At 45.6% G+C, this 24638-nt stretch overlaps 1 protein-coding gene across 1 annotated transcript in view; it reads left to right on the top strand.

Moving 5' to 3' along the window:
* The window catches only part of baz1a (bromodomain adjacent to zinc finger domain, 1A), a 36055-nt gene extending 13604 nt beyond the window's left edge, over positions 1–22451 (top strand). Inside the window, exons 10-29 of the mRNA XM_080293468.1 lie at positions 1776–1907; positions 2575–2895; positions 3008–3173; positions 4096–4203; positions 4511–4572; positions 4656–4753; positions 5428–5672; positions 5791–5975; positions 6072–6202; positions 6279–6421; positions 6530–6681; positions 6862–6933; positions 7061–7143; positions 18167–18331; positions 19573–19781; positions 19864–19962; positions 20849–21027; positions 21284–21492; positions 21943–22030; positions 22126–22451. Coding sequence (XP_080149594.1) covers positions 1776–1907; positions 2575–2895; positions 3008–3173; positions 4096–4203; positions 4511–4572; positions 4656–4753; positions 5428–5672; positions 5791–5975; positions 6072–6202; positions 6279–6421; positions 6530–6681; positions 6862–6933; positions 7061–7143; positions 18167–18331; positions 19573–19781; positions 19864–19962; positions 20849–21027; positions 21284–21492; positions 21943–22030; positions 22126–22301 — 3023 coding nt within the window. The 3' untranslated portion in view covers positions 22302–22451. The remainder of the gene's footprint in view (positions 1–1775; positions 1908–2574; positions 2896–3007; positions 3174–4095; positions 4204–4510; positions 4573–4655; positions 4754–5427; positions 5673–5790; positions 5976–6071; positions 6203–6278; positions 6422–6529; positions 6682–6861; positions 6934–7060; positions 7144–18166; positions 18332–19572; positions 19782–19863; positions 19963–20848; positions 21028–21283; positions 21493–21942; positions 22031–22125) is intronic.
* The last annotated feature ends 2187 nt before the right edge of the window (positions 22452–24638 follow it).

Raw genomic sequence — 24638 nt, 5'->3', positions numbered from 1 at the left:
TGACCTTACTTTGAGTTTGATTCCATAAAAAGTGACAAAAACATTAGTGTCCGCTGTGCGTGGGAAGAAAACTTCTTTTTACAGCGAAAAAACCCCTAAACTTCCAACAAGCACCGAGTAGCTACGACGTAATGGGAAACTCACAGAGAAACTCACGGATTCTTCCACTGACCGCGGCACACCTGCACCAGGGTAAACCTCCGCCTGCCCCACTCCTGCTTTACAGGTGAAAATAGAGCAACAGGACCGCTGAGTCTTTGACTTTATTTATTTTCTGCTGTGTTTTACTTGCATCTATTTGAAAGACTGAGTGTAAACACAAAAAATATTTTATTTTATGTGCTGGAATGTGCAGAAAATAGGTTTAAATGTTAAACTAATTTATTCAAGTCAGAGAATGTTGCATATAATTAAATGTTTGCTTGATGCATAAAGTTAAAAGATTAAAACTAATAAAACGAGTTTTAAAAAGAGACTTTTCCATTTGATCACATTTTGTATGATGGATTATGTAGAAAAAGTAGAATTGGGCTGAAAGATCTATCGCTTTATCACCTATTCAGGTTGTAAATCGGGTTTTTAAAAAGTAACTAAGTAACTAATTACTTTTGAAAATGAGTAATCAGTTAAGTAACGGGATTACTTTTTGGGGGAAGTAATCAGTAATTAATTACTGATTACTTTTTTCAAGTAACTTGACCAACACTGGTTTTAACTTGGTAATGCTCAAAGCTTAAACTTAGGGGTTATCCCCCAATTTACCCAAAGTACAGAAACTCTGACAGGGGTTTGACCTGTTATTTGGAAAGCAGCATATCAAAAACATCCTAATCAGGCTGGATTTAAGAGTCGCTCACAAAGCAGGAAATTGATATACATCTAGTCAAGGTGGGGGGAATCATGACGACAGGAGAAAACCTTCAGCTGTCAGCGGCAAAACTGGGTCTGGGTCATTGCTTTGTCTTCAGAGGTGACAGTACATACATCGCTTCTGGTAAAGAAATGCCTCCTTTGAAATCCTGTGGGCTGAACATGCTGCATCTGTTATCCAGCAACAAGGATGCTCGTCGCCATCAGTGGGCTAATCGTTTTGATTCTGGTAGTTTTCAGTTTCAGTGAAATGTTATTGTTTCTATGTTCAAAGTACAATAACCAACCCAACTAAAACGAATGTTTCTAAAATCTGTGTTACTGCTCTGTTTAACAACATTTCCAGTGTGTCCTCGTCTGTACTCTGCTCCCAGACTGGTTACGTGTGATGCTGGGCTGTTTTGTGGCTAAAGTGATATGTAGATAAAGGAGGTTCTAATTATAGATGCTTCACCCGTTGCCTGCTGGTGGTGGTCAGAGGGCCCGGTGGCGCCAGTGTCCGGCAGCCTCGCCTCTGTCAGTGCGCCCCAGGGTGGCTGTGGTTACAATGTAGCTGCCATCACCAGTGTGTGAATGGGTGGATGTGTAAAGTGCTTTGGGGTCCTTAGGGACTAGTAAAGTGCTATACAAATACAGGCCATTTATAATCTGCTGCCTTTTCTTTCATTTTCTTTTCTTCTATGTAAAGTCCATCAGACTTTTTGCAGAACAGACAAATTCTTTTCTTTAACTTATTTAGAACTTCTACAGTTTTGTTACTCAGTCATTGGTAGAAGGGACTTTGATTTCAAATACCTATATCAAAGTGAAACACTGAGTTAGTTCTAACGTACAGAGATGCAGGACCTTTATTGTTCAGTTTTCCAGTTTTCTGACTGCGATGTTTGACTGCTGTCTCCTTACAGAGGTTCTGGAGGAGGCTCTGGTGGGTTCTGATCCTGAGGGTCCTCTGTGTGAGCTGCTGTTTTTCTTCCTGACAGCCATCTTTCAGGCTCTAGATGAGGAGCAGGAAGAGGTAGCTGCAGACCAGGTTGAAGGTCAGACACACTTGCTGTCTTTGTTAGCAGTACACTACAGGAAACTGACAAACACAAGAAAAACCTTACACCCACAAGCTGTCCCAGTATCTGAATCTGATCATTTTCTCTATGAGCTGTGTTCAAGTCCCAGTGTAACATGGGGACACCGGGCCTTCCACTGTGTACCTGTGTTTGTTTGTTTACTGTAAATAAAGTGGACACTTGTACACACAGACAGGTGTTTGAAAGAGAAAATGATCAGATTCATGAAGCTGAACTTAAATGTGTGTAAATGATCGATATTTCTTCAGGTTTGGGCATATGTATGGAAATAGTTTTACATTTGAAAATGTGTTACACATGCCGATCGTATCGTAAACATTTGCATCACAGCAAAATTCTCTCCACACTTAAAAGAGGGGAAGAATGTGAGCCCCCGAAAACTTCCCAACTGTTAAGCTGTGTTGAGTTTTATTGTCTGTAATTGGTCGATTCAGTCAGGATGTGAAACAGAAAAGGGGAAATTTAAAATTTTCCTCCCTTTTATTAAATTTTGCACTTGAGGAACATGCACACTTTTCATGTTTTTGAATGGTGAGACTTTTCAGCGGTCCTGTTCAGTTCTATGCATGTGTGCACAGTCTGTGTCATGTGTCTTTTGTTCTTACTATGCATGTGCCTTCAGACCTGACAGACGCTCTGGATGACGATTCTGACCCCACGTGTTCGGCTCTGAGTGCTATCGCCTCATTGGCTGCAGCTTGGCCTCAGCTCCATCAGGGCTGCAGTCTGAAGCAGCTCGACCTAGACAGCTGCACGCTGTCTGAAATCCTGCGCCTGCACATTTTGGCATCTGGTGCTGACTGTAACCACGGGAATGCAAAGTTCCGCTACCAGAAGCAAGGCGGGTTCACCGTAATGGACGACCCTTGTGTGGAGCTGCGACTGGCAGATCCAGCGCTGCTGAAGAAGCTGTCATCCACGGCAGTGTATGACCTCACCCCAGGTCAGATACCATCTGCTTTGTGTTCAAGAGTCAGCGAATATGTAACAGATCAGATAATGATACAGTGATAGTGCTGTGTGCACGTTTCATCAGTCAGCATTGCTGTCTACAGGGGAAAAGCTGAGGATCCTGCAGGCTTTGGTGGGGAAGGTGCTGACATTGGCGTCCAGCAGAGACTTGATTGAAGACTGTGTGGAGGAGCAGCGAGCGGCGAGGCACGAACTGAGGGAGATTAGAGCTGAGCAGCACCGTAGGGAGAGGGAGGAGGCTGCACATAGGTATATGCACACGGGCGGGCACCCAACAAATACACACAACTCGGCTGAAGAGTGAAGGTTATCTATCGGGCAGTGTAGATTTGTCAATATTGAAATCAATGTTCAGTCACCAGAACTGGTTAATAGACTGGTTCAGGCTTCTGTGCTGCAGTGTTTACGGGACCCAGTTCCTTCATAGTCTGTCCTACAGATGAGGACAAATAACCACCCGCCTGTGAAACCCTGTCAAATTTTGTAGTTTTGTTTTTTCTGTCATGAAAACGTTTCACCTCTCTCAAACGGTGGAGAGTCCCAGGCATTAAAACCCCCTCGAGGGTCGTTGACCCATTGATCATCTGCCTCATCACATGAGCCAAGGTGTGAAAAAAAGAGTGGCCACTAGAGGTTTGGGGTCAAACCACTGTGTGACCTTGCCTCATCCTTTCATGTGGCCTAGTGAGGACATCTGACACTGAAGCCATGAGTTGAGCAAGGGCGGCGTGTCCAAATAGAGCTCACGTTAAGGGCTGTTCACATCACGAGACCAAAGATAAACGAGGTCCCATTTCTCTGAAATGATTCGAGCTGTTGAAAAGACACATTCGGAGGGTCGTCACGAGCTTGCACAGAGATGTAAGCACAATATGGAGCCGCCAAAAAGAAGGAGATCAGCAGATCGGGAGCACATTAAAAGCAATGCAGTGCATAAGTTAATGTAATTTGTTACATTGTCAACTGTGGCAAAAAAATAACAAACCACTTTGAGCCTTCAAAAACATTATACATCATGTACAATAGTTAAAAGAACCCGTATGTAATGAGAAGGATGTACAAAGGTACTCCTATATAGTGTGCTCACAATGCAGACATGCAGGGACACATGACCGTATATACAAAAGTCAAAGCTTGAACATGACCGGTTTAACCTGCTGTGTACTTCCAGGGTTCGTCTCCGTAAGGAGGAGAAGATGAGAGAGCAGGAGCAGAGGATGAGGGCGAAAGAGGAGAAGATGAAGGAACAGGAGCTCAAGGGACGACTTCAGACCAATGGGTACGCAGGGAACTGCAGACATTCGTAACTTTAGTGAACTGCCTCCTTCAGTAACTGGGAAGTGCAAAGTCATTTTATTCTGCCTGAAACGTTCAGACTTAAGATAAACAGCTGGCTTTCACATGTCGGTTACAGTCTTGGTAAAAACCAAGTAAAAGGGCATCTTTACCACGAGTGTATGACACTCCATCAGTCGTGTTAGCAATACTTAGGTCAATATTATAAAATCTTTGATTTTATTTGCCTTCCTACTGGTTTTCATTGAGTCTCTGACAGATATCAGAACGTTCTTGTATTTGTTCTGCAGTGACTCGTGTACAGAACATCACACTGGAAATGAAGAGGAGCAGAGCAGCAAGATAATGAAAGGTGAAAAAGACAACAAGAAGAAGCAGGAAGAACGATAACGTTTGTGAATGTCTGAAGTCAGATGTGTTTGTTCTGTCTTCCAGCCAAAGGAAACCAGAAAGAACAGCAGCAGCAGACGGCGTCTGACCTGAAACCTCCCACCAGCCTGACGGCAGAGGAGCTGGAGAGAGAGCAGGAGAAGGTCAGAAACAGACGCTGGTTATTAGTCTCTCTGTCAGGGAGTCGGGAACAGTTCTGCTGTTCACACTGTCATCGATACAAAGAGAGAGCATGTACGCACAGCACCGTCATACAGCAGCTATATCAGTCACCAACACTTCAGTGTTCTTTGAACATCCTAGTTCTTGTTGTCGTCTGATCTGAACGGGCTTTTAATTAAAGCCTTCTGCCAAAGTCCAGGCGTTTGAAACTGCTTTTAAAACCAGCGTTTTTTCCCCCTGTAGCAATCAGAATTATAAGTGGATGATTTACCGTTCCACTTGATTGTCTTAGTTTATTCAGTCTTTATTATTATTTTTATTTTAAGTTATTACAATCAGAACAAACACAACCGGGGCACAGGAAAGAGGAGAAGAGGGAAAAGACTGAAAATCTGCTTCAACAAGCAGAAAGAAAACAACACAGCAGGGAAACCATGGCAACAACCACACAACAGTAAATAATAAATACTGAATGGTACTGAGCAGCACACAGGACTAATGATGTTCAGAGGCGTGTGTGTGTGTGAACATGTCTGTATTCATAAAGCACTTTTTGTTTTTCGTGGCGTCTTCTTCAGCCAACTTTCTTAGTGAGAATGACAAAAGCCTAAAAAGCAGAAGAATTCAGTTTGATCCAGCTCTGTCGTCACTGCAGGTCAGAGAGCTGCAGGAACGCATCCAGAAAGCTGCAGCCTGCACCTGCCTGTTGCCTTTGGGTAGAGATCGTCTGTATCGCCGATACTGGCTGTTCCCTTCAGCCTCCGCCCTTTTTGTGGAGGCAGACCACTTCGGCCTGACCGAGGACATGCTGCAGCCTAGCCCAAAACCTGACCAGGACACAAGCACCACCAAGGTGGAGAAAGGAGAGGAAATGGCCAAGGATAAAGCAGCTAGTACAGGGTAGGTAACATTTTATACTGGGAGTGAACCAGTTAGTTTTACACACATAACACAGCTTTCTGATGGTGACGTGACTAAAAAGTGCCGCCTCAAATCCCGCCCCGCTCCACATCTGCAGCCCACCAATCAACCAGTCCAACCAGTGGTCCTTCTACAGTTCACTGGAGGAGGTTGATCATCTAATCGAGGCTCTGAATCCTCGAGGTCACCGAGAGAGCAGCCTGAAGGAGGCGCTGCTGCAGGAGAGAGAGAGGCTGCAGCACCTGCTGAAGAGCTGTGACAGAAACAAATACGAGCACACAGGTAAGAGAGCCTGAGCCTAAATACATGGGTGCACATTAGGACTACAAATATTATTCAGATGCAGGTAGTAATCACTCACACCTTTTCTTTACCCAGAGGATCAAGAGTCATCCCAGGCACTCCCAGAATGCACTGCTGCAGCTGAGTCTATGATGGAGGTGAGACTCAGAGAGCTTCTGCTGGATATTGAGGACCGGATCCACCAGGGAACTCTGGGAACTCTGAAGGTGAGAGTTCCTGCTGACGATGGTAAAGGATGGGTATCCTAAGCCACAGCTGACTCATCTCTCTTTTGATGTTCAGGTGATGGATAGACAGGTATGGCGCTTGGCGTTAGAAGCTGGAAATTATGAGCTGCTCGCTTCTGATGGCAGAGAGAACACTGGGATGAACGGAAGAGTGGAGGCCATGGAGGTGGACTCTGCCCACCTGAGAGCCAGAGACAGGTGCGTAGTTTGGCCATGATGATCCAGTGTCCAAATCAGGGTTTCAGTCTTCGTGCGTTCAAAGCTGAACGTTCCTGTGTGCGGTGTAAACAGCTGCTTATTCTTCAGGCTTCAGGAGGTGAAGTCTGACAGCTCTGCAGCGTATGGGTCCAGCGGCAGTGGAACTCCTCAGGTGGTCAGCAACTCTGTACGAATCCTGGCTCAGGCTCTTACCAACATTGAGCAAGGCATCGAGAGACGCTTCCTCAAAGCTCCGCTCGGTGAGTTTCTTTACATGATCGCATGTAAATGGTGTGTGAGAGTGAAGGTGACTGCCTGACAGAAGAGCAGGAAAGGGCAAAATGTTGGTGGCACCAAAACTATTAGAGCTACATGTTTAAATGTACTAAACCTTTCCACTTATGTTTACCGCATAACAACTGCCTCCTTCACATCTGCAGCTGATGAAGACTCAAAGAAGGACCATAAGATGAAGAACAAAAAGAAGAAAGATGAGGACCAAGCCAGTGATGGTATGACTGTCTTCTAATAATATTATCATCTGGTTGATATTCTACATTTCTCAGTAGAGCCGGGTTTCTATTTTAAAAATAAAAATCACTGTGGTCTTACCTGTGTGTGTCTGTGTTTGTGTGTCAGATGGCAGCGACTGTGGTAGAGTCAGTAAAACGGTGTTGGAGCGATGGAGGGAATCTCTGCAGTCCTGCTCCAGCCTGTCTCAGGTCAGATTATTACATATCCCATCTCAGTTATGTTCACTGCGTTTATTTTATCTTAATGAAAATCTGTTTATGGTCATGCAAGTTCTTCTTCCACCCCAGATATGTTTATTGAGCTGTTCACATGTTTGTATGACAGAGTGGAATTTACAGAATCAGTAATTGTTTTTTTTATGCAACACTATGTGATACAACAGCCTCCCACACACACAGTCCCAGCTGTCCAGCTAGTCTGTCTTAATGAGAAGCCTAAAAACTACCTGCTGGTTACAGCTGCAGAAATGTAGAGCTGGGTACCCAAACTCTACTGAAGGAGGAGAGTCTGTCACTAAGAGTATGTTGTGTTCAATCCAGATGTAATGCATTTGCAACATCATCATAAGCCAGAGCTTTAAGGGAGTTGTGTCTCTTTCCTTCCAACGAGTGAGAATAAGCTTCTTTGCAAAAATAATACAGTAGGATATAAAACATGGCTTTGCACTGTCTATCCCCACAGCATCATTAAAAATGCCCAGAATAGTTGTCAGTGGATCAGAGCTCAGCTGCACGCGAAGAATTTGACACATTGAATCAAAGATGTCTGCCCCTTGGGACAAAAAGGTTTCTTCAGCTGGAGAGCATTTCTCACAGGAGAAAATTAACCTTCCTCTTTAAAAGTGTAGATGTAGAGCATTGAATTGAGTCAAGCACTGTCTTGCATCATAAGAGCATTTATGGATATTCTCCAAAACCTTTTCCCAGTGAATATCAGTGATTGTAATACCTAATCCCTCTTCTCATTTAGTTAAAGGACGAGTTCACAGGGCTCACTGACATTAGGCTCTGATAGATGCAAGAACGTTGGGTTACTTAACATAATCCCTGGTTCTTTGATAACAGAGTGAGGTGTTTCACTATGGGAATCGCCTCGGCGTGACCAACTACGGAAGCTCCAATGCCACCACGTCTGTCTATGACAGACCTGTCGAGCCGTGCTCAGGGCTCCGCCCCCTCATTCTAACACGGCCGACCAGCTCCTCCTAACTCATTCCAAGCAGATTTCTTTCCGTGCCTAAGCAAGGAGGGAAGTGTTGGTGAAACACCTCACTCTGTTATCAAAGAACCAGGGATTACGTTAAGTAACCCAACGTTCTTTTTCTAACTTCGCTCGGTGTTTCACTATGGGAGACATGGCCCACTCCCAGATTGCGCCAGCTCCCGAAGCTACTCTCCAGTGCTACTCAAGGATCTCAGGTCGAACCTGAGGCACCAGAATCCAGCACTGCCTGAGCCAGGGATGACTGTGCAACATCCAGCCGATAAAACCGGACAAACGTGTGCGGCGTAGCCCAGCTTGCTGCCGCACAAATATCCTGGACTGATACACCTCTGAACAACTCCCAGGATGTGGCCACACCCCTAGTGGAGTGAGCTTGGAGTCCCGGGGGGTCCTGCGAGCCCTTACAGCTATAAGCCAGAGCTATGGCCTCTACAATCCAATGAGCTAGCCTCTGGCGTGATACGGGCCTGCCCTTGTGAGGTGAGGCCCAGGAAACAAACAGCTGATCCAACTTCCTGAATCCAGCTGTTCTGTCAACATAAGTCCCCAAGGCCCGGACAGGGCACAAAGTGTTCAGCCTCTGCTCCCTCTCGGAAGAGAATGGAGGGGGGTGAAAAGCTAGGAGCTCTACTGTAGGGCACCTGTATGATGTTTCCAACACTTTAGGGACAAAGGCTGGGTTGAACCTCAGGTGTGCTTTAGTGAGTCCCGGGGCCAACTGTAGACAAGAGGGGTGAATAGACAGAGCCTGTAATTCACTAACTCGCTTGGCTGTGGTTAGAGCCAACAGCAGAGTGGTTTTAAGAGAGAGAAACTTCAACCCCCACTGAGGATGTCTAAAACGACTGACGGATCCCATAAAGCAGGGGTGCTCAATACGTCGATCGCGATCGACCAGTCGATCGCAAAGGTAGTATTGGTAGATCGCATGGCATTAAAAAAATAGATGCCAGCCTATCATCCATCCCGTCACTTGATTGATACAGGGAAGCCAGTCAGATGACATCAGATTTTTTCTGACGCTTAGGTCGCTGCGCATGCGCAAACAGCGGCGCGAAGTGTAGTAAAACTGACAAGCTAGTCAGCGAGTTAACTCCAATTTTTAGCTCTCGGTTTTTTCTCTTAAACCTGGCCGTCAGCAGCTACTGTCCGGACTATGCATCCCTGGCTGATTCAATTCAGTGCAAGTCATCAGAGTAAACTCATGTAAATTTTTTGTCATTACCTAGTTAATTGTGTTGTGAAATATTGGATATTGCGGTTATGCATGTATATACATTGTAGATATAAAGAATCCTCAATATATTTATAAATAAGTATATGTTTTGGATTTTTGTAGTGGGTAGATCATTTTGACTTGGTCATTTTATAAGTAGCTCACATGCGGAAAAAGTGTGAGCACCCCTGCCATAAAGGGACCAGTGGTCTAGAAACTGGGAGCGTTCGACGCACCCCTCTCATGAAGCGACATACAAGGGGGTGCTGCCCGGCAGGTTTATCACCAAACCCCATGTGGCAGGCTGAAATAGCTGCTAAATAGACCTTTATGGTGGAAAAAGCTTTCCTTTTGTCCAGCAAGTCTTGAAGAAAACACAACAGCGCCACCACTGAACACTGAAAAGGGATAATCTGCTTTTCATGGCACCACTTTTCAAAAACACGCCATTTACTGCTGTAAATGGAACAAGTGGAGGAGGCTCTGGCATTCTGAATGGTTTCAATAACCTTCGGAGGCATGCCTGCTGCCTTCAAATTCCACCTTTCACGGGCCAGGCCCAGAGAGCAACCTGGTCTGGATAGGGATGGTATATCTCCCCCCCGCAGAAGGTCCCTGCGGATGGGGAGTGGCCATGGCTCGTCCACCAGAAGCTGGATGATTTCTGCTATCCAGTGTTTGGATGGCCACCGTGGAGCTATCAAAATCAGTGACAGCCCCTGATCCCTCACTCTGATCAGTGTTGGGGAGATCAGGCTGAGGGGAGGGAAAGCATACAGCAGAGTTTTTGGCCATGAATGGGCCAGCGCATCTGCGTCTGACAGGGAGAAAAACAGAGGGCACGGTGTGTTTTCTCACGAGGCGAAGAGATCTACGGCAGCCTGGCCGTATCTCTGCCAAATCTGCTCCATCACCTGTGGGTGAAGCCTCCATTCTCCGAACAGTGGATTTCCTCTGGACAGGAGGTCCGCCCCCCTGTTCAGAATTCCTGGCACGTGAGTTGCCCGAAGGGAGAGGAGCCGAGTGCTGCTCCACATAATTATTTCCCTGGCTAACCTGTGTAGCTGCCGGGAACGGGTGCCGCCCTGGCGGTTGATATAAGCAACAACAGTGGAGTTGTCTGTTTTCACTAAAACATGTTGACCCCGGAGATACGGCAGAAAATGCCGTAAGGCTAGGAGCACCGCGCGGAGCTCCAGCACATTTATGTGATTCAGAGTGAGTCTCTGTGACCAAACGCCATTCACTGCTCTGCCCATCATAGTCGCACCCCAGCCTGACAGGGATGCATCTGTGGTCAGCGTCACCCTGGATGATACTCCCCCGAGAGGTACCAGCGAGAGCTGTCGGGCTCCTCCAAGGCCGGAGAGCCGCGATACACGGCTGCGTTATTTTTACACCACGACTGAGATGTCGGCGAGGGCACAGCTGCAGAGAAGCAACCCACCGCTGAAAGTCTCTCATCATAAGCAGCCCCAAATGTACCACCGATATCACCGAGGCCATGAGGCCAAGGAGGCGCAGACAGAGTCGGAACCGCACAACTTTCCCCAGCTGAAAACGGGAAAGACAGTGAGTGAAGGATGCGATCCTCCGCTCTGAAAGTGCGATAAGAGATGGAGTCTATTCTGAGCCCCAGATACTCTGTAAACTGTGCGGGTTCCAAGTGGTTCTTTTCCAGGTTGATTGTGATTCACACGAGGTGGTAGGTGATTTGCTACCACCTCGGAGTCTTTTATCGCCTGCTCGTGCGATCGTGAGCATATTAGATAATCGCCGATGTAAAAGAATATTCTGATGCTGCCGTTCCTTAACGGAGGCAGCGCTGCCTCCACACATTTGCTGAACACCCTTGGGGCTAAGGATAGCCCGAATGGGATAGTTTGAAACTCGTACACTACGCTCTGATAAGCGAACGTGAGATATTTCCTGTGTGGAGGATAAATGGCGATGTGAAAAAATGCGTCTGATAGGTCGATTGTAACAAACCAATCGCCTGTGTGAATTGAGCGACAAAGCGTCTTGTGTGTGAGCATTCTGAACGTGTACTTTCTCAAATGCTTGTTTAACACACGCAGATCCAGAATAGGGCGGAGCGACGTTCCGTCCTTTTTCGGGATGAGGAAATAGCGGGAGTAAAAGCCCTGCTGAGCGGCTTCGCTCGGTACCGCACTGATCGCCTATTTGTGTAACAGGGAGGATATTTCCTCCTCCAGCACATTCGCTGAATCGCGACTGGCCACAGAAGCTAACACTCCGCCGAATCTCGGTGGTTTTACCGCAAACTGTAGTCTGTAACCATGGGAAATGGTTGACGAGACCCAGGGATGAACTGCGCATGCGCGCCACCGCTCCGGCCGCGCTGCGAGCGGGCCTCTGAAGAAGCGGTAGCGTGACGTCACCCCTGTCTCCCGGAAGGAGTTGGGGCTCTCCCCCTCGGGAAGAGCGTGAGCTCCCCCCGCTGGGAACAAAGACAAATGGCAGTGACTTTCTTGTGTTTTTATTTTTGAAACTGGGGTGACATTCTGCCCTTGTGCATTTCTGCAGCCAGGCAGTTTGCCGTTTTATTTCTTTTGTTACCCCCAAACCACAGTGAAGTGTCTGGTGACTCTGGGCAGTGCTTGGTGACACAGAAGGAATGCTTGGTGACACTGCGCCATTTGTCCACAAGTCTGTCCTCCCTGAACTGGAGGAGGAGACTGAGAGGGTGCTCCTGGTGAACTGGAAACTTCCAGAGACCCTGAACCTTGGAGTGATTTGGTTACCCCTTCTAACACCTTCCTTCTCTTTGGGGGATAAGAGAGGGGTGACACAGAATGCTGCATGTGTGCTTGGCTGACCACTTCTTTTTCCCCTCTCTGGGGTGTGACGGCTTGTTCTTTGCAGCAGCTGCTGCAAAGGAATGCTTGCCCCAAGGTCTTTGGTTCTCTACCTTGGCCTGGTGGGCACCCTGCTGGTCTCCTGCTCCTCTCTGCATTCTGACCCCACTCTGTCTCCCTCTCACAGCTGCTGCTGTTGCGGCAAAGCCAGCTCTTGGCACCTGCTGGGGCTGAGAGTTAGGTTTTCTGGGTAAGCAGAGGTTGAATGCTTCTCCCTCCTGCTTTCTGCGGGTGCTTGTTTCTCTCATTCTCTCCAGGGCTGGGCCAAAGAGACCCTTAGTTGGGTCATAGGCTGCATCCATGACCTCAGCCTTCTGAGCATCACCTAGGCCTGACAGGTTTAGCCACAAGGCTCTCTCACCCGCGACTGCAAGATCATTAACCACGCAGATTTCATCCCAGAGGACTGGGTTCTGGGAACCCGAGTCAAGCTGACGGCCCATGTCTTCCAGAATTTCTGCCTGATATGCTGATAGCAGTGTGACTGCATTAAGCGAGCAAACTGACTGTGCAGCATATTTGTACATCCTTTGATAAATAGATGCCGTGAGGCGATCTATCTTGTTGGGCAAAGAAATGCTAGAAGAAGCTGAGATTGCCCTGCGGTTAGGGTGAAGGTTCGGTCAGCCCCAGTTCACCCATCCCCTGGATCTCAAGCTTAGAGAAGCCCTTGGTCAGAAGCTTGCTTTTAAAAGAGCTTGACCAATAGCGACTCATTTCTTTCATGCAGGCCGGGACTGCTGGCAGAAGCTGCTTCAATGGCGGCAAGGCTGGAGGGAGCCTTTTGCCGTCATACAGGTCGCGTTCTGCCCCTTCGGCATCCTGGGCGGCTGGACATGGGATGCCTAGCTTGGCCCGTTTGCAGACCTCGTACAAATTGCTGTCCACCGGGGATGCAACTTCAGCCACACTCGGTGTCCTGGACTGCTGGGGAGGAAAGGTAGAGTCATCCTCCTGTTCCTCATCCATGTCCACCAGGTCGAGGAGGTCTGAGTCGGCATCGCCCTCCGCGTCCTCGCCACCCGGCTCGCCCACGTTTTGATCGAGGAGGTCCTCGAACGATGGGGGCATGAGCAGGTCCTCTTCTTCCATCATGTCCGCCCAGCTTGTGGAGGCTCGCGGATGACGGATATTGCTCGTAGCAGTAGCGGCCAACAGGCAGGGGTCCTGACTGTTCGTTACTGCTACTCTAAGCCTCCTTTCCAGGACTTTCTCTGGCATCAAAGCACAGTGTGGGCATCCCTGAGGGCCACCAGTGAAGCCTGAGCATGCTTGGCACCCATACAGATGATGCACATTGGATGAGGGTCCCTGCCCGAGATGGGGGCATTGACGGGGCACGGGCGGGATGCAGCCTCTTTGGCCTTCGGCTCCGACCTTTTGGCAGGAGTAGGAGCCGCAGACATGGTTAGCGGAAAGGGGTGAGACTAGGCTACACCAGGCTCGTTTCGACACGTTAGCCCGTAAGTAGCTAGGACTAGCAGCGGGTGTTAAATCCGAGCCAGTCGCTGCGAGAGTCAGCTCGTCATGACACGTTAGCTGCACTCCTCTAGCCAATAGAGATTGAAAATGTGACGTCATTCAGGGGTAAAACCGCAAAGGATTCTGGGAACTCGTGGCAAGAGGTACTAGCGCACGCAGGCTTTCAATTGAAATCCGTTACACAGCAATAAAAAGAAACACAAAAATGGCAAGAAGCTGTTGTATTATTAACTGCAATAGCCGGTCGCATGACAGCCACGGGAAGCCGACGGGTAAAGAGATCGGTTTTTATCGGATTACGTCGTTGAAGAGAAATTGTTCGAGTCGTGTTTCCGAAGTAACAAAGAGGCGACTGGATTGCAGCCATTCAAAGACCAAATATAACGTCCCAGAACACTCCAGCTCACAGGTTAGTCTGCTCCAAGCATTTCCACAAAGGTCAGTCTGCTGAACAGAAATTGTCGCGCTATGCTCCTTTGTTTATTGTGCATAAATAGTGAATTGTCCTGACACAATATTGCGTTTCGCTTCTGTTATTATGGTACATTGACAAAAACATATACTTTTATTCACAGGGTAAAACAGGTTTTTTGTATCACTAATTGTCCAGTACGATTACAACATACAATATTATTGTCACTGCTACATTTCTGTAACGAACCAGAAATTATTTCCACTGCTAATTAATTACCGTTGAGCTCAAAGGTCCTATTAATAAACGGTTAACGAATGTGTATTTATGAAGACAATTTGTGAGACTGGTAAACTTATGATACGTACGATGGTCTTTCGTTCTACACGGTGCATTTCAAGGTCCTGCACCCATCCGTCCGTAAACTGTACCTGGGCTTGTTGCAGTGACCTGAAGTTACTAAACTTCATGAGTGTATGCACTCACTCCAAGAACCGTATAATTATAAATATGAGCGTGGTGAAAGTTGGGCAGCACGCTAACGTCTTTTGTCCACTCTGTGTGCTCGTAAGGGTCTAACCCTTTCACTCCTTTGATTTTTTTTCCTCGTATCTTTTCTTTGACTTTTCATCAAGTCTGTCTTTGTACATACCTTTTTGGGGGGCAAAGAAAAAGCAACAAGGTATTGGAACCGGAGAATGAACGTTTTGCGGTGCAGCATTTGATGCGGTACTTGGATTGTTTTTGCCTCGAGTTCCCGACATGTAATTTGCGCGAAAGTCATGTGGTCTGTCAATCTCTATATCATTAGCAACTTAATGCTAACCGAACCCTAGGTCGACTAACAAGCTAATGCTAGTGAGACGCTAATGTGGTTCGTGGCCTGCTAACAAGTTAATGCTAGCCGGACACTGAACGAACAGCTCGCCGTAACGCGTTAGCCCGAGTTACACAACATCGGCTACCTCGCTAACTAAAACCAGGAACCGCTGGGACAGCTCGCCTGACGCATTGCTGTTCCACAGTGCAACTCTAAGTACACTTCTTTCGAAGGACTTACTCAGCACGATCCAAACTGGAACCGGAAAAACTGCGTTCGGCGACGTGCTCCTACACGGGACGCCTGAAAACTGTTAAGCAGCTAATCAAGTTAGCCTGGATGCGCTGTGGGAGCTAAAAGTAGTTTGTCACGGGAAGAAAGCGAGAATGAGTTAGGAGGAGCTGGTCAGCCGTGTTAGAATGAGGGGGCGGAGCCCTGAGCACGGCTCGACAGGTCTGTCATAGACAGACATGGTGGCATTGGAGATTCCGTAGTTGGTCATGCCGAGGCGATTCCCATAGTGAAACACCGAGCGAAGCTAGACAAAGAAAGTAATTTCTTCCTACGAGGTGGAAGTTGCAGACTTTTATCAAGACATTAATTGTTAAGACTCTCACAGCCCTGTACGCATTTCCTGACAGAGTCTCTTATCTGCAGGTATCTGGAAAAGTTTCTCCCTGGTAGCTTGAAAGAGGCAAAGACACTCTCCCAGTGTTGATTAGTGGTTGTCCTACCTGTTTCCAAAGTCTAAATGTGTTATGTAGAATAGATATGATAGGATAAAGACTTCAAATTAAAGTGTAGTTTAATCTGCTTAAGAATACGTATGGTGCTATGTTTCACCACATTGCTGTCATACATAGGCTGACGAGCTTCCTGCTCCAGTTACAACCATGTAGAGCAGGACTGTCCAACCTTTTTTGCGCCACGGACCAGTTCATGTCCAACAATATTTTCATTGACCGGCCTTTAAGGTGTTGCGGATAAATACAACAAAATTAAACCAGTACCCAAAAAAAAGAAGATTTGTTCATAACACAGAGAAAAAGACCCAGTGAACCCAAGGTAACAATAAAAAAGATTACAAAATAACGCGAAATAACATTTTAAAAACCATGAATTTCACATAAGTAAAGATGAGTGAACTCAATTTTGTAAATGTGATTTAGCAAGAAATAACGGGAGATTTTGAAATGAATATAACTACTTTGGCAAAATTATCATCTTAATGCCATTATAGAGGGAGCGTGTTTACTGTATACTCAACTGGAGCTCAGATATTAAGGGAGAGAAGTTAGATTTTAATAGCGAGGAATAGCACTTTGTAAGCTGAATACCCAAATACGTGAACTTCTCATAAGCTGTACCGAATGGGAGGTTTTGTAGCCAAGATGAGTTACTCACATGTTACCAGTAGCGGTTTTAGATACGGGCGGTATCGTGGTGGGGGGGGGCGGCATCACGGACATCGGCAAAAAAAAAAAAATGCTCGTACTCATGCTGCCCCGACGTCAGCCAGCGCATACTGGGAATGGCACAGGCACCGATCGGTTTTCTATCGCCCATTTGCTGGGAGTAAGGGCGCCCTCCGTTTGCGGCACAGAGAGGAGAGGGCGGGGCGGCGGGGGATTCTCTGGCTGGAGCAGCAGCTAATAACCAACTCGCAAAATAAAACAAAATAAAAACAAAACAACAAACACGAAAACACCAGACATCATGATACAGACTTTATAACCTAACTTTATAATTTGCACCGATGTTTTTTCAAAGTTCTGTACACGAAAAGTGAGCGCGAGAGCCCTCGGTGCACCTGCTCGCTGCTGAAGTCAAAGTAAGCTTTATTGTCATCTCCGCTACAGACAGTCCAGTATGTAGAGACGAGACGACGAGGCTCCAGTTACAGCAGTGCAAGTAAACCAACAATATATATAAGAAGAGTAAGAAAATAAATATACAGTTTAGGACCAGGAGTAAAGGATCAATAACAATTTAAAATTTACAGTTTGATGATTTAAAGTCTCACACAAGCCGTCGAAAGGGGAGGGGCCGGCTGCTTCCAAATAGAGCACATTTCATTTATAATGTTGTAAATCCAAGTCCATTATGTATTCATGATTTGAATCCTGGGTTGTGTGAAATCCCAGAAATGCGCCTTAGACAAAGAGAATCTGTGAACTAAGGTCTGTTAGGTTAAGTTGTGGTGATCCTTGGGTTGAGGGATTTGTGTTCATACTGGAGTGCAAAATTAAAACCAATGTAAGATGGACAAGAAAAGTTCAAAGCCATCAGGTGCTCAGTTTAGAAAAAAGAGAAAAGAAGAGGAGGAGAAACGAGCAAAAGATGCAGGTAAGCAGATGTGTGATTGGATAATGGCAGCTCATCCTGAAACTATCAGAGTCAGAAAACTTTATTAATCTCTAAGGAAGTTATGAGAGTTACAGTTGCTCCAAGAAGAAATGGTAAAAATAGCAACAGTAACAGACTAAACTCCAAACAATACATTATGTTACAGATTTTAATATTAATTGGGGGGGGGCCTCGACTGTGTAGTCGAGGGCGTCTTTAGGATCGGTAAAGCGTTTCTTCATATTGCATAACACCTAGTATCCATCTGCACTTTGCAAATGCAGTGGTGAGGGCACTGGGTGAGGGCACTGGGTGAGGGCACTGGGTGAGGGCACTGGGTGAGTCCGAAGAGGCTTCCAGGCCTACATCGCTCGCATCATTCCTCTTAGGTTTAGGCTTCACAACTGTTGAAAAACTCTCAAAAAATCTATCCACATTGATTAGCAGGTTATAAATTTGCATGTTTGAGCGTATTCGAAGATTTATTTTTTAAGTAATTCTGATGAGCTATCCCACGGCTCACTAGCGCCCCCCTGAGCTCATGCAAGTTCTTTTCTTGTCCTACTCTTTGTTTTTTCTTTTTTCTTCTTGTGTGTTTGTATTTTTGACTGAGAAATGAAATTTTGAGAAACTTGGAGCTTTTTAGCCACCTCGGTGTTTTAGTTTTGAATTTTTTCCACAAACCTTTTTTGAAGATAAAAACTTCAGAGATTTTAGCCAATATATAGTTTTAGGAATGTATTCAGGTTTATGTTGTGGTGATTTCTGCGCCGTCCTGATGTTTATGGTTGAATTAACGTCTTAACAAGTTTATGTGGTGGTTTGTTTTCAGGTGTTTGTTCACCTGTCCAGTCTGGAGCGAAGTATCCTGTGGTCTCGCTCCATTCTCAACGCCCGCTGTCGCATCTGTAGATGCAAAGGAGATGCAGACAACATGGTGCTATGTGACAGCTGTGACAGAGGACACCACACCCACTGTCTGAGGCCACGCATGAAGGTAGGCACACTACACCAGCACTGTGAGGGACAGCTTTGTTTGCAGGTGCACTAACACTGCATGTTTACAGTGCTGCTGTTTTCTTTCATCTACTATTTTGCATAAATGTGCTAAATTCAGAGATCTAGTGTTCCTTCCTCCTCCTGTGTACAAATTTCTAGTTTCACATATAAAATGTATGAAGTGTGTGAGCCATGAACCAGCAAGTATTTGGAATTAAAAAAACGTGCTCTCTGTGATTGCAAAACCTGCAGGTTGGGCAGTAAGCAGGTAAATGTTTTTTCCTGCTCCACCCAACCTTCTTGAACTTGCCATGAACAGCACCGTTACCAGGGATGTGCATGACAGGCTGAGTGATCGTCGCTGTTGTTACTAGTCAGTACCGGATTTACTAGTCCTTCAGTCTAAGGCTGCGTTCACTCTGCAGGTCTTGATGCTTAATTCCGATTTTTTGATCAAATCCGATGTTTTTGTCTGCTCGTTCACACTACAAATAAAATGTGACAGCAAACGCGCTCTAGTGTGAACGCTCAAAGCGCCCGCATGCGCAAAAGAAGACGTCACACACAGCGCGCTCTGTTTAGACCCAGAGCAACAGTATGTTTGACTGATGGCCTTAATATAAAGACTTCGGACTTCACGTTAAGTTATTTTGTTATTTACATAATAATGTAAATAACAAAATATTGATCCTTATTGCTGTTTAAGAGAGGAGCGGTGCTTCAAAGGATAGCTGCAGATTTCTGTCAGAATCTGCAGATTATACAGAACAAATAAAATGTTTACGTTGTCTTCCCAAGAGTTTCGCTGGATGTCCAGGAAGCGTTCACCATGTCTTCTCCGGCGCTGATAATTGGCGTCTGTCTTGTGTCGGTGACGTAAAAGACGGATTTAATGCGACATGACCATCAAACAGCAGTCGCTTTCTGAAACATCAGATATGTATCAGATTCAGCACCACATACGAAAGTGACCCAGAGCGGATTTGAAAATATCGGATTTGTGCCGTTCACACTGTCACACCATGAGGCTGCCCCCAGCTGTTATGGGAGGAGCATGTCATACTGAGAGGAACCCCCATGTGTAGGCCTTAATACGCTGGAGCAATTACATCTGCCTTTTAAACTCTTTGAAAAGAATGAGCTGTGTGCACAGTTGGAAAGCTTCTGATTGTGAGGCAGCTTCAGGCTGAGCACGTGTTTGACATGTTTGAGGGAACCAACCAGTGTGTTTTCACTCAGTCTGTTCCAGAAGGTGAATGGTTTTGTCCAGACTGTCGACCCAAACAGAGATCCAACCGCCTCCCATCTCGTCAGCGCTTGTCTATTGACGAGGAGGAGGAAAGAGACTATGATGATGAGGAAGAGGAGGAGGAAGAGTCTGAAGAGGAGGAGGAGGAGGAATCTGAAGAAGAGTCAGAGGAGGAATCGGAGCAAGAAGTTGTCGTGAAGTAAGTGTTAAAAAGAAATCAATAAATGACCTTGTTCTTCAGGAATGAATCGTTCTGGAGCTTTTCTTTTGAATCTCTGCAGCCCTAAGAAGAGGCAGACTCCACTCCCCAAGGGCAAGAGCCAACAGGCCACACCCAAGAACAGCATCACCACGTCAGGGAAAAACACATCAGCCTCCAAGTGAGTGTCTACCATAGATTGACCTCTTAGGTCATGTAGTCCTGATGGCAGTTTTGCAATATTCCCTGACCTTACCTTAATTCCATTTTATTTATAGTTGCCTCAAGGCACTTTATAATATAAAGTAAAGACCCTACAATAATACAGAGAAAATACCAACTTCATATGACCCCCTATGAGCAAGCAGTTTGGTGACAGTGGGAAGGAAAAACTCTTTTAACAGGAAGAAACCTGCAGCAGAACCAGGCTCAGGGAGGATACTGCCTAAGAAAAGCATGTATAATGTAAATGGTACATAGCCGATCATTAGAGATAGGTTGATCATATTTAAGATCGAAGCATTAATTAATGGCAGGACTTCTTTGATCAGTTTTGTAGGAATGGGGTCTAAAAGACACGTTGATGGTTTGGAGGAAGTAATTATTGAAGTTAACTCAGAAAGATCAATTGGAGAAAAAGAGTCTAACTTAACATCAATGGTACTAAGAGTAGCTGTAGATAATATTACATCTGTGGGATGATTACTGGTAATTTTTTCTCTAATGATAAAAACTTTATTTGTGAAGAAGTTCATGAAGTCATTACTAGTTAACGTTAAAGGGATTGTTGGCTCAACAGAACTCTGACTGTTTGTCAGCCTGGCTACAGAGCTGAAGAGAAACCTGGGGTTGTTCTTATTTTCTTCAATCAGTGATGAATAGTAAGATGTTCTGGCTTTATGGAGCGCTTTCTTATAAAGCAGCGAAACTAAACTTTAGTGCAGTCACAACAAGTCCTGATCTAACTTTACTATTTACTTATGCTAACTGTGAAACTTCATTTTGTGTTAATCTAGATGAGTTTGCTGTGTTTCCAGTCCCACTTTACTGACTCTGTCTAATCACAGATCCTCAGGGAAAAAGCCCATAACCCCTCCGGCCTCTGATGGGAAAATTCCAACCCGCTCCAGGAGTCGGACTGGTGCTCATGTGAGCCATGAGAACGTGGAGCCAAACAGTCACATAAGCAAACGCAACACCAAAACTGCACCAGCTCAGAGCGAGTCTCGCAAGAGGTCATTAACAGGTAAGCAGCCAGTCAGCAAACAGTAAACGCCTGCTGAGGGTGAACTTTAACAACTAACATATAAACATCCACTCAACAATGTGTGCACCAATCAGTAACCAGCCAGTTAACAGGTGAACACTGTGGTCCAGGCAGGTTTCTGTGCAGTACAGGAGCATGGACCACAGTGGCACCATCCTGATTCTTAGCCAGCAGAATTGGTGCATTTGCTGCTCTGATCTGAGCACACATCGGTCTCTCCCTCTGCTCCTCGTAGAAACCGCCGCTCCTCGTAAACTGTCCAGACCCATCCTGCCTGTCCTTCCCTCGTCACACTCTCCAGGAGCCTCCTCATCGTCCTCTAACCGTCGTTCCTCTGGGAGGAACCAAGGAGTACACGAGCTGTCCGCCTGTGAACAGCTGACAGTGGAGCTAGTCAGACATGAAGACAGCTGGCCCTTCATGAAGCTGGTGTCCAGAACCCAGGTACTGCACCCATGTAGCTGTGTTTTAGTTTTATGTTTAGACCAACAAGAAGTTGATGAAAACGAAGCAGAAATGTTTCTCAGTCCGTTTACATCAGAATTAAATTTAGTCATCTTAGTAACAGTTAGATACTTACCTCAAACACAACTTGGTAGGAAAAGCAGACGAGTCAGGTTTAGGAACATGAACTATGGTTCAGGATGGAGGTTTAACTCTGAAGATGTTGTGGACCACAGCACTGTGCATCCTTTGTTTTGTGAGGGAAATGGATGCAGCAATATGCAGGTATGCTTTGACAGTACGTTTGGGATCATTGTCATGCTGGGAAATGGACTTTTTCCACAGTAGTAATTAACTTCAGGCCCGGGTCGAGTCTATATTTGATGTCATTGTGTCTGACCAGAAACGCAGCCTGTAGCATATTTCTGTACCCGTTACATCTCCATACAGGTTCCAGATTACTATGACATCATTAAGAAGCCGATTGCGCTGAACACCATCAGAGAGAAAGTCAACAACTGTGAATACCAGACTGCAGGTGAGCCACGTGTAGATCACTGCGGTCAGAACATGCGTGCTTCTGTGCACAATGTGAACATGTGACTCTCATTTCTCTCCATTTGGTGTCTGCAGGCGAGTATATCTCAGATGTGGAGCTGATGTTCTCCAACTGTCTTCAGTATAATCCTCGTCACACTAATGAGGCGAAGGCCGGACATCGACTGCAGCGGTTCTTCCACGCTGAGCTGAGCAGACTTGGCCTATTGGAGCACGGCTCTGCCCTGCCCACCAAACGCTCCCGACACTGAAGCAGACGCACTCCTGTCACCTTCACCGCCGTCCAGGGACTGGAAAGAGGAGACAGATGTAGAAGTTGCAGTTGTTTTGTTCCCGAAGGACTGAAAAGGTGTCAAAATATATTAGCAACCTGTGTGCTCCGTTAAGCAAAGGGATAACGGAGGGCAAAGGTCAGCAGAACCATTAAATTAATGTTAAAAAGAGTTAAAGTTCCATTGTTAAAATGAGCTTTTTTCCACTGCTTCTTACATGAATCTGTTCTGGGAGCTCTGCCCTTCTCATGTGTTGTGCGTTTAAAAGCGTCTCTCTCAAAATTAAATACGTTGCAGCTGCTGTGAGTTCATGGGAAAGTTGTGAGCTAGGCTTTGTATGACCTGCTGATCAGGGCATTTATTTCTAGTCTATTGGATAGACAGACATGTAGCAGATTGATGGGCACAGACACATTCCTGTGGCGCTGTAACGACAGTAGAGTCCCACCTGATTTCACCTGATGTTTCCTTTAATCCAGAAAAGCAAAAACCACTAAATACTCTGGGACTTGAGGCCCTCAGTGTTTTCTCAGGGATTTGTGATTTCAGTGTAAACTGTTTCAGCTAGTTTTACTGAAGCGGAGCAGCTGCAGGGATTCGGGGCTCAATCGATGGAAGTCTGTGGCCAGCACTATTACAACAGTAAACTGCATTTAAATAGGTTTTCTAGCACGTGAAGTATGACCAGATTGGTTTACAAAGGAACATTTAATAATAGAAAAATAACTGATTAATTCCTCTACATGAAGTTATTTGATGGCATGCACAGCCTGCAGCATGACCCTTGGGCTGACGTGATTGCAGCTTCCATGCACTCAGACTCACTGTGGGGCGTAGAGCTGAGTAACTTTAGCTTGGTTTGAACGGAAATGCTTGATTTTTCATTAGGATACAATCAGAAGACCATAAAAACTTTTTGGCTAAATTTCATTTAATGATGACACTGAAACAACAGCCTTGTTTTTATTGGGATGTATAAATTTAAAACACGCAGGTAATATGTACATGTACACCTGTTTATGCTAATTATCAATTCAACCAGACTGTGTTGATTGTGGCTTCCACAGACTTCTGTAATGATCTACTGGGTGAATTTCAAACTGTAACCAATAACATGCAGCTAGTAGTGCAAACCCTTTCATTATATTGCATTGGCAGAGTTATAGATGCAGTTTGAGAGACTATGAAGATGCTTCAACATCTCAGGAACACCTTCCCCCAGCTTAGCATTGAGACTCAAAGGATTCCTTTAAAGCTCCATTCAGACGGGATTCAGTTTAAAGGCGTGGATCTGAGTCTGTCGTGCATTGAGCTACTTGATAATAATTCTCCTTGTTAATCTGACAAAACACAAAAGTCTGATCAGATCTGATCACTAAAGAAGTGCACGATTTGAGCTGGTCCTTTAAGCTGCAGCTGCCTCTGTGGATTTGTAGTTTTTTGTTTGTTTGTTTGTTTGTTTTTTGACTACTGAGTTTTTCTACATTAGTTGTTTTGGTTTTGTCAGCATTGTCAATTACATGCTGTGATGATGATGATGATGATGTCTGCGTTGAAGGATGGAGGTCAGCAGTAGACACTACACTGGAGCTGCTGCAGCCTCACTCCTCCCCTCCCCATCTGCTGTGTATTTATTTAGCCTCAGTATTGTCTTTATTTATGACTGCTAGCCTCCCTCTTCCTCCTGAAGCTTTCATCTGTTTGTTGTTCTAATGTAAAAATAAATTGCCTTTTTATAAGCAACTACATCCAGTCACATGATCTTTCATCTTGAAAGTTGCTGTTGTGAATCTGTTTTCTTACATTATATATTCTTTTTTTTTTCGTACATTATAATCTGAGGCGATAACTGAAATATTCACCGGTCTTTGTTACTATCAAAATTAATCAGGATCTAAAAAAAAAATGAAAGCCATCATGTAAAGTCCACATTTGAGCGCACAAAAACAGTTTGCAGACTAGTTGGGCAAAGAAGCTTCTGCCACCTATCTCGACCAGGTTCACCTGTGTCTGCCAGTCTTTATCACCACAGTCCTGCACCATGGCTCCTCGCACACCTCTTCCGATGACCAACTACACAATGATGATCTTTTTCCCTCTGTGGAGAGCAAAACTACTGGTCTTATGGTAGTGTGGATGACATCTGGAACCTGGGGCCTCCTCTTCAGGTCTGCTCTTGGTTTCCATTCTTAGGCTGACTGAAGTAGACTTCAGCTGGTTTTACTGGATACTGCTGGCTTTGCTCCCTCTGGCATAAAGGTTATTGCAGGTGTAGTCTTAGCTGTAAACAGACTTTCCCTGAGCCAGTACGCTGTC

This window comes from Astatotilapia calliptera, chromosome 19, assembly GCF_964374335.1.
Source record: "Astatotilapia calliptera chromosome 19, fAstCal68.1, whole genome shotgun sequence".
Lineage (NCBI taxonomy): Eukaryota > Metazoa > Chordata > Actinopteri > Cichliformes > Cichlidae > Astatotilapia > Astatotilapia calliptera.
This window is presented reverse-complemented; position numbering and strand designations above follow the sequence as displayed.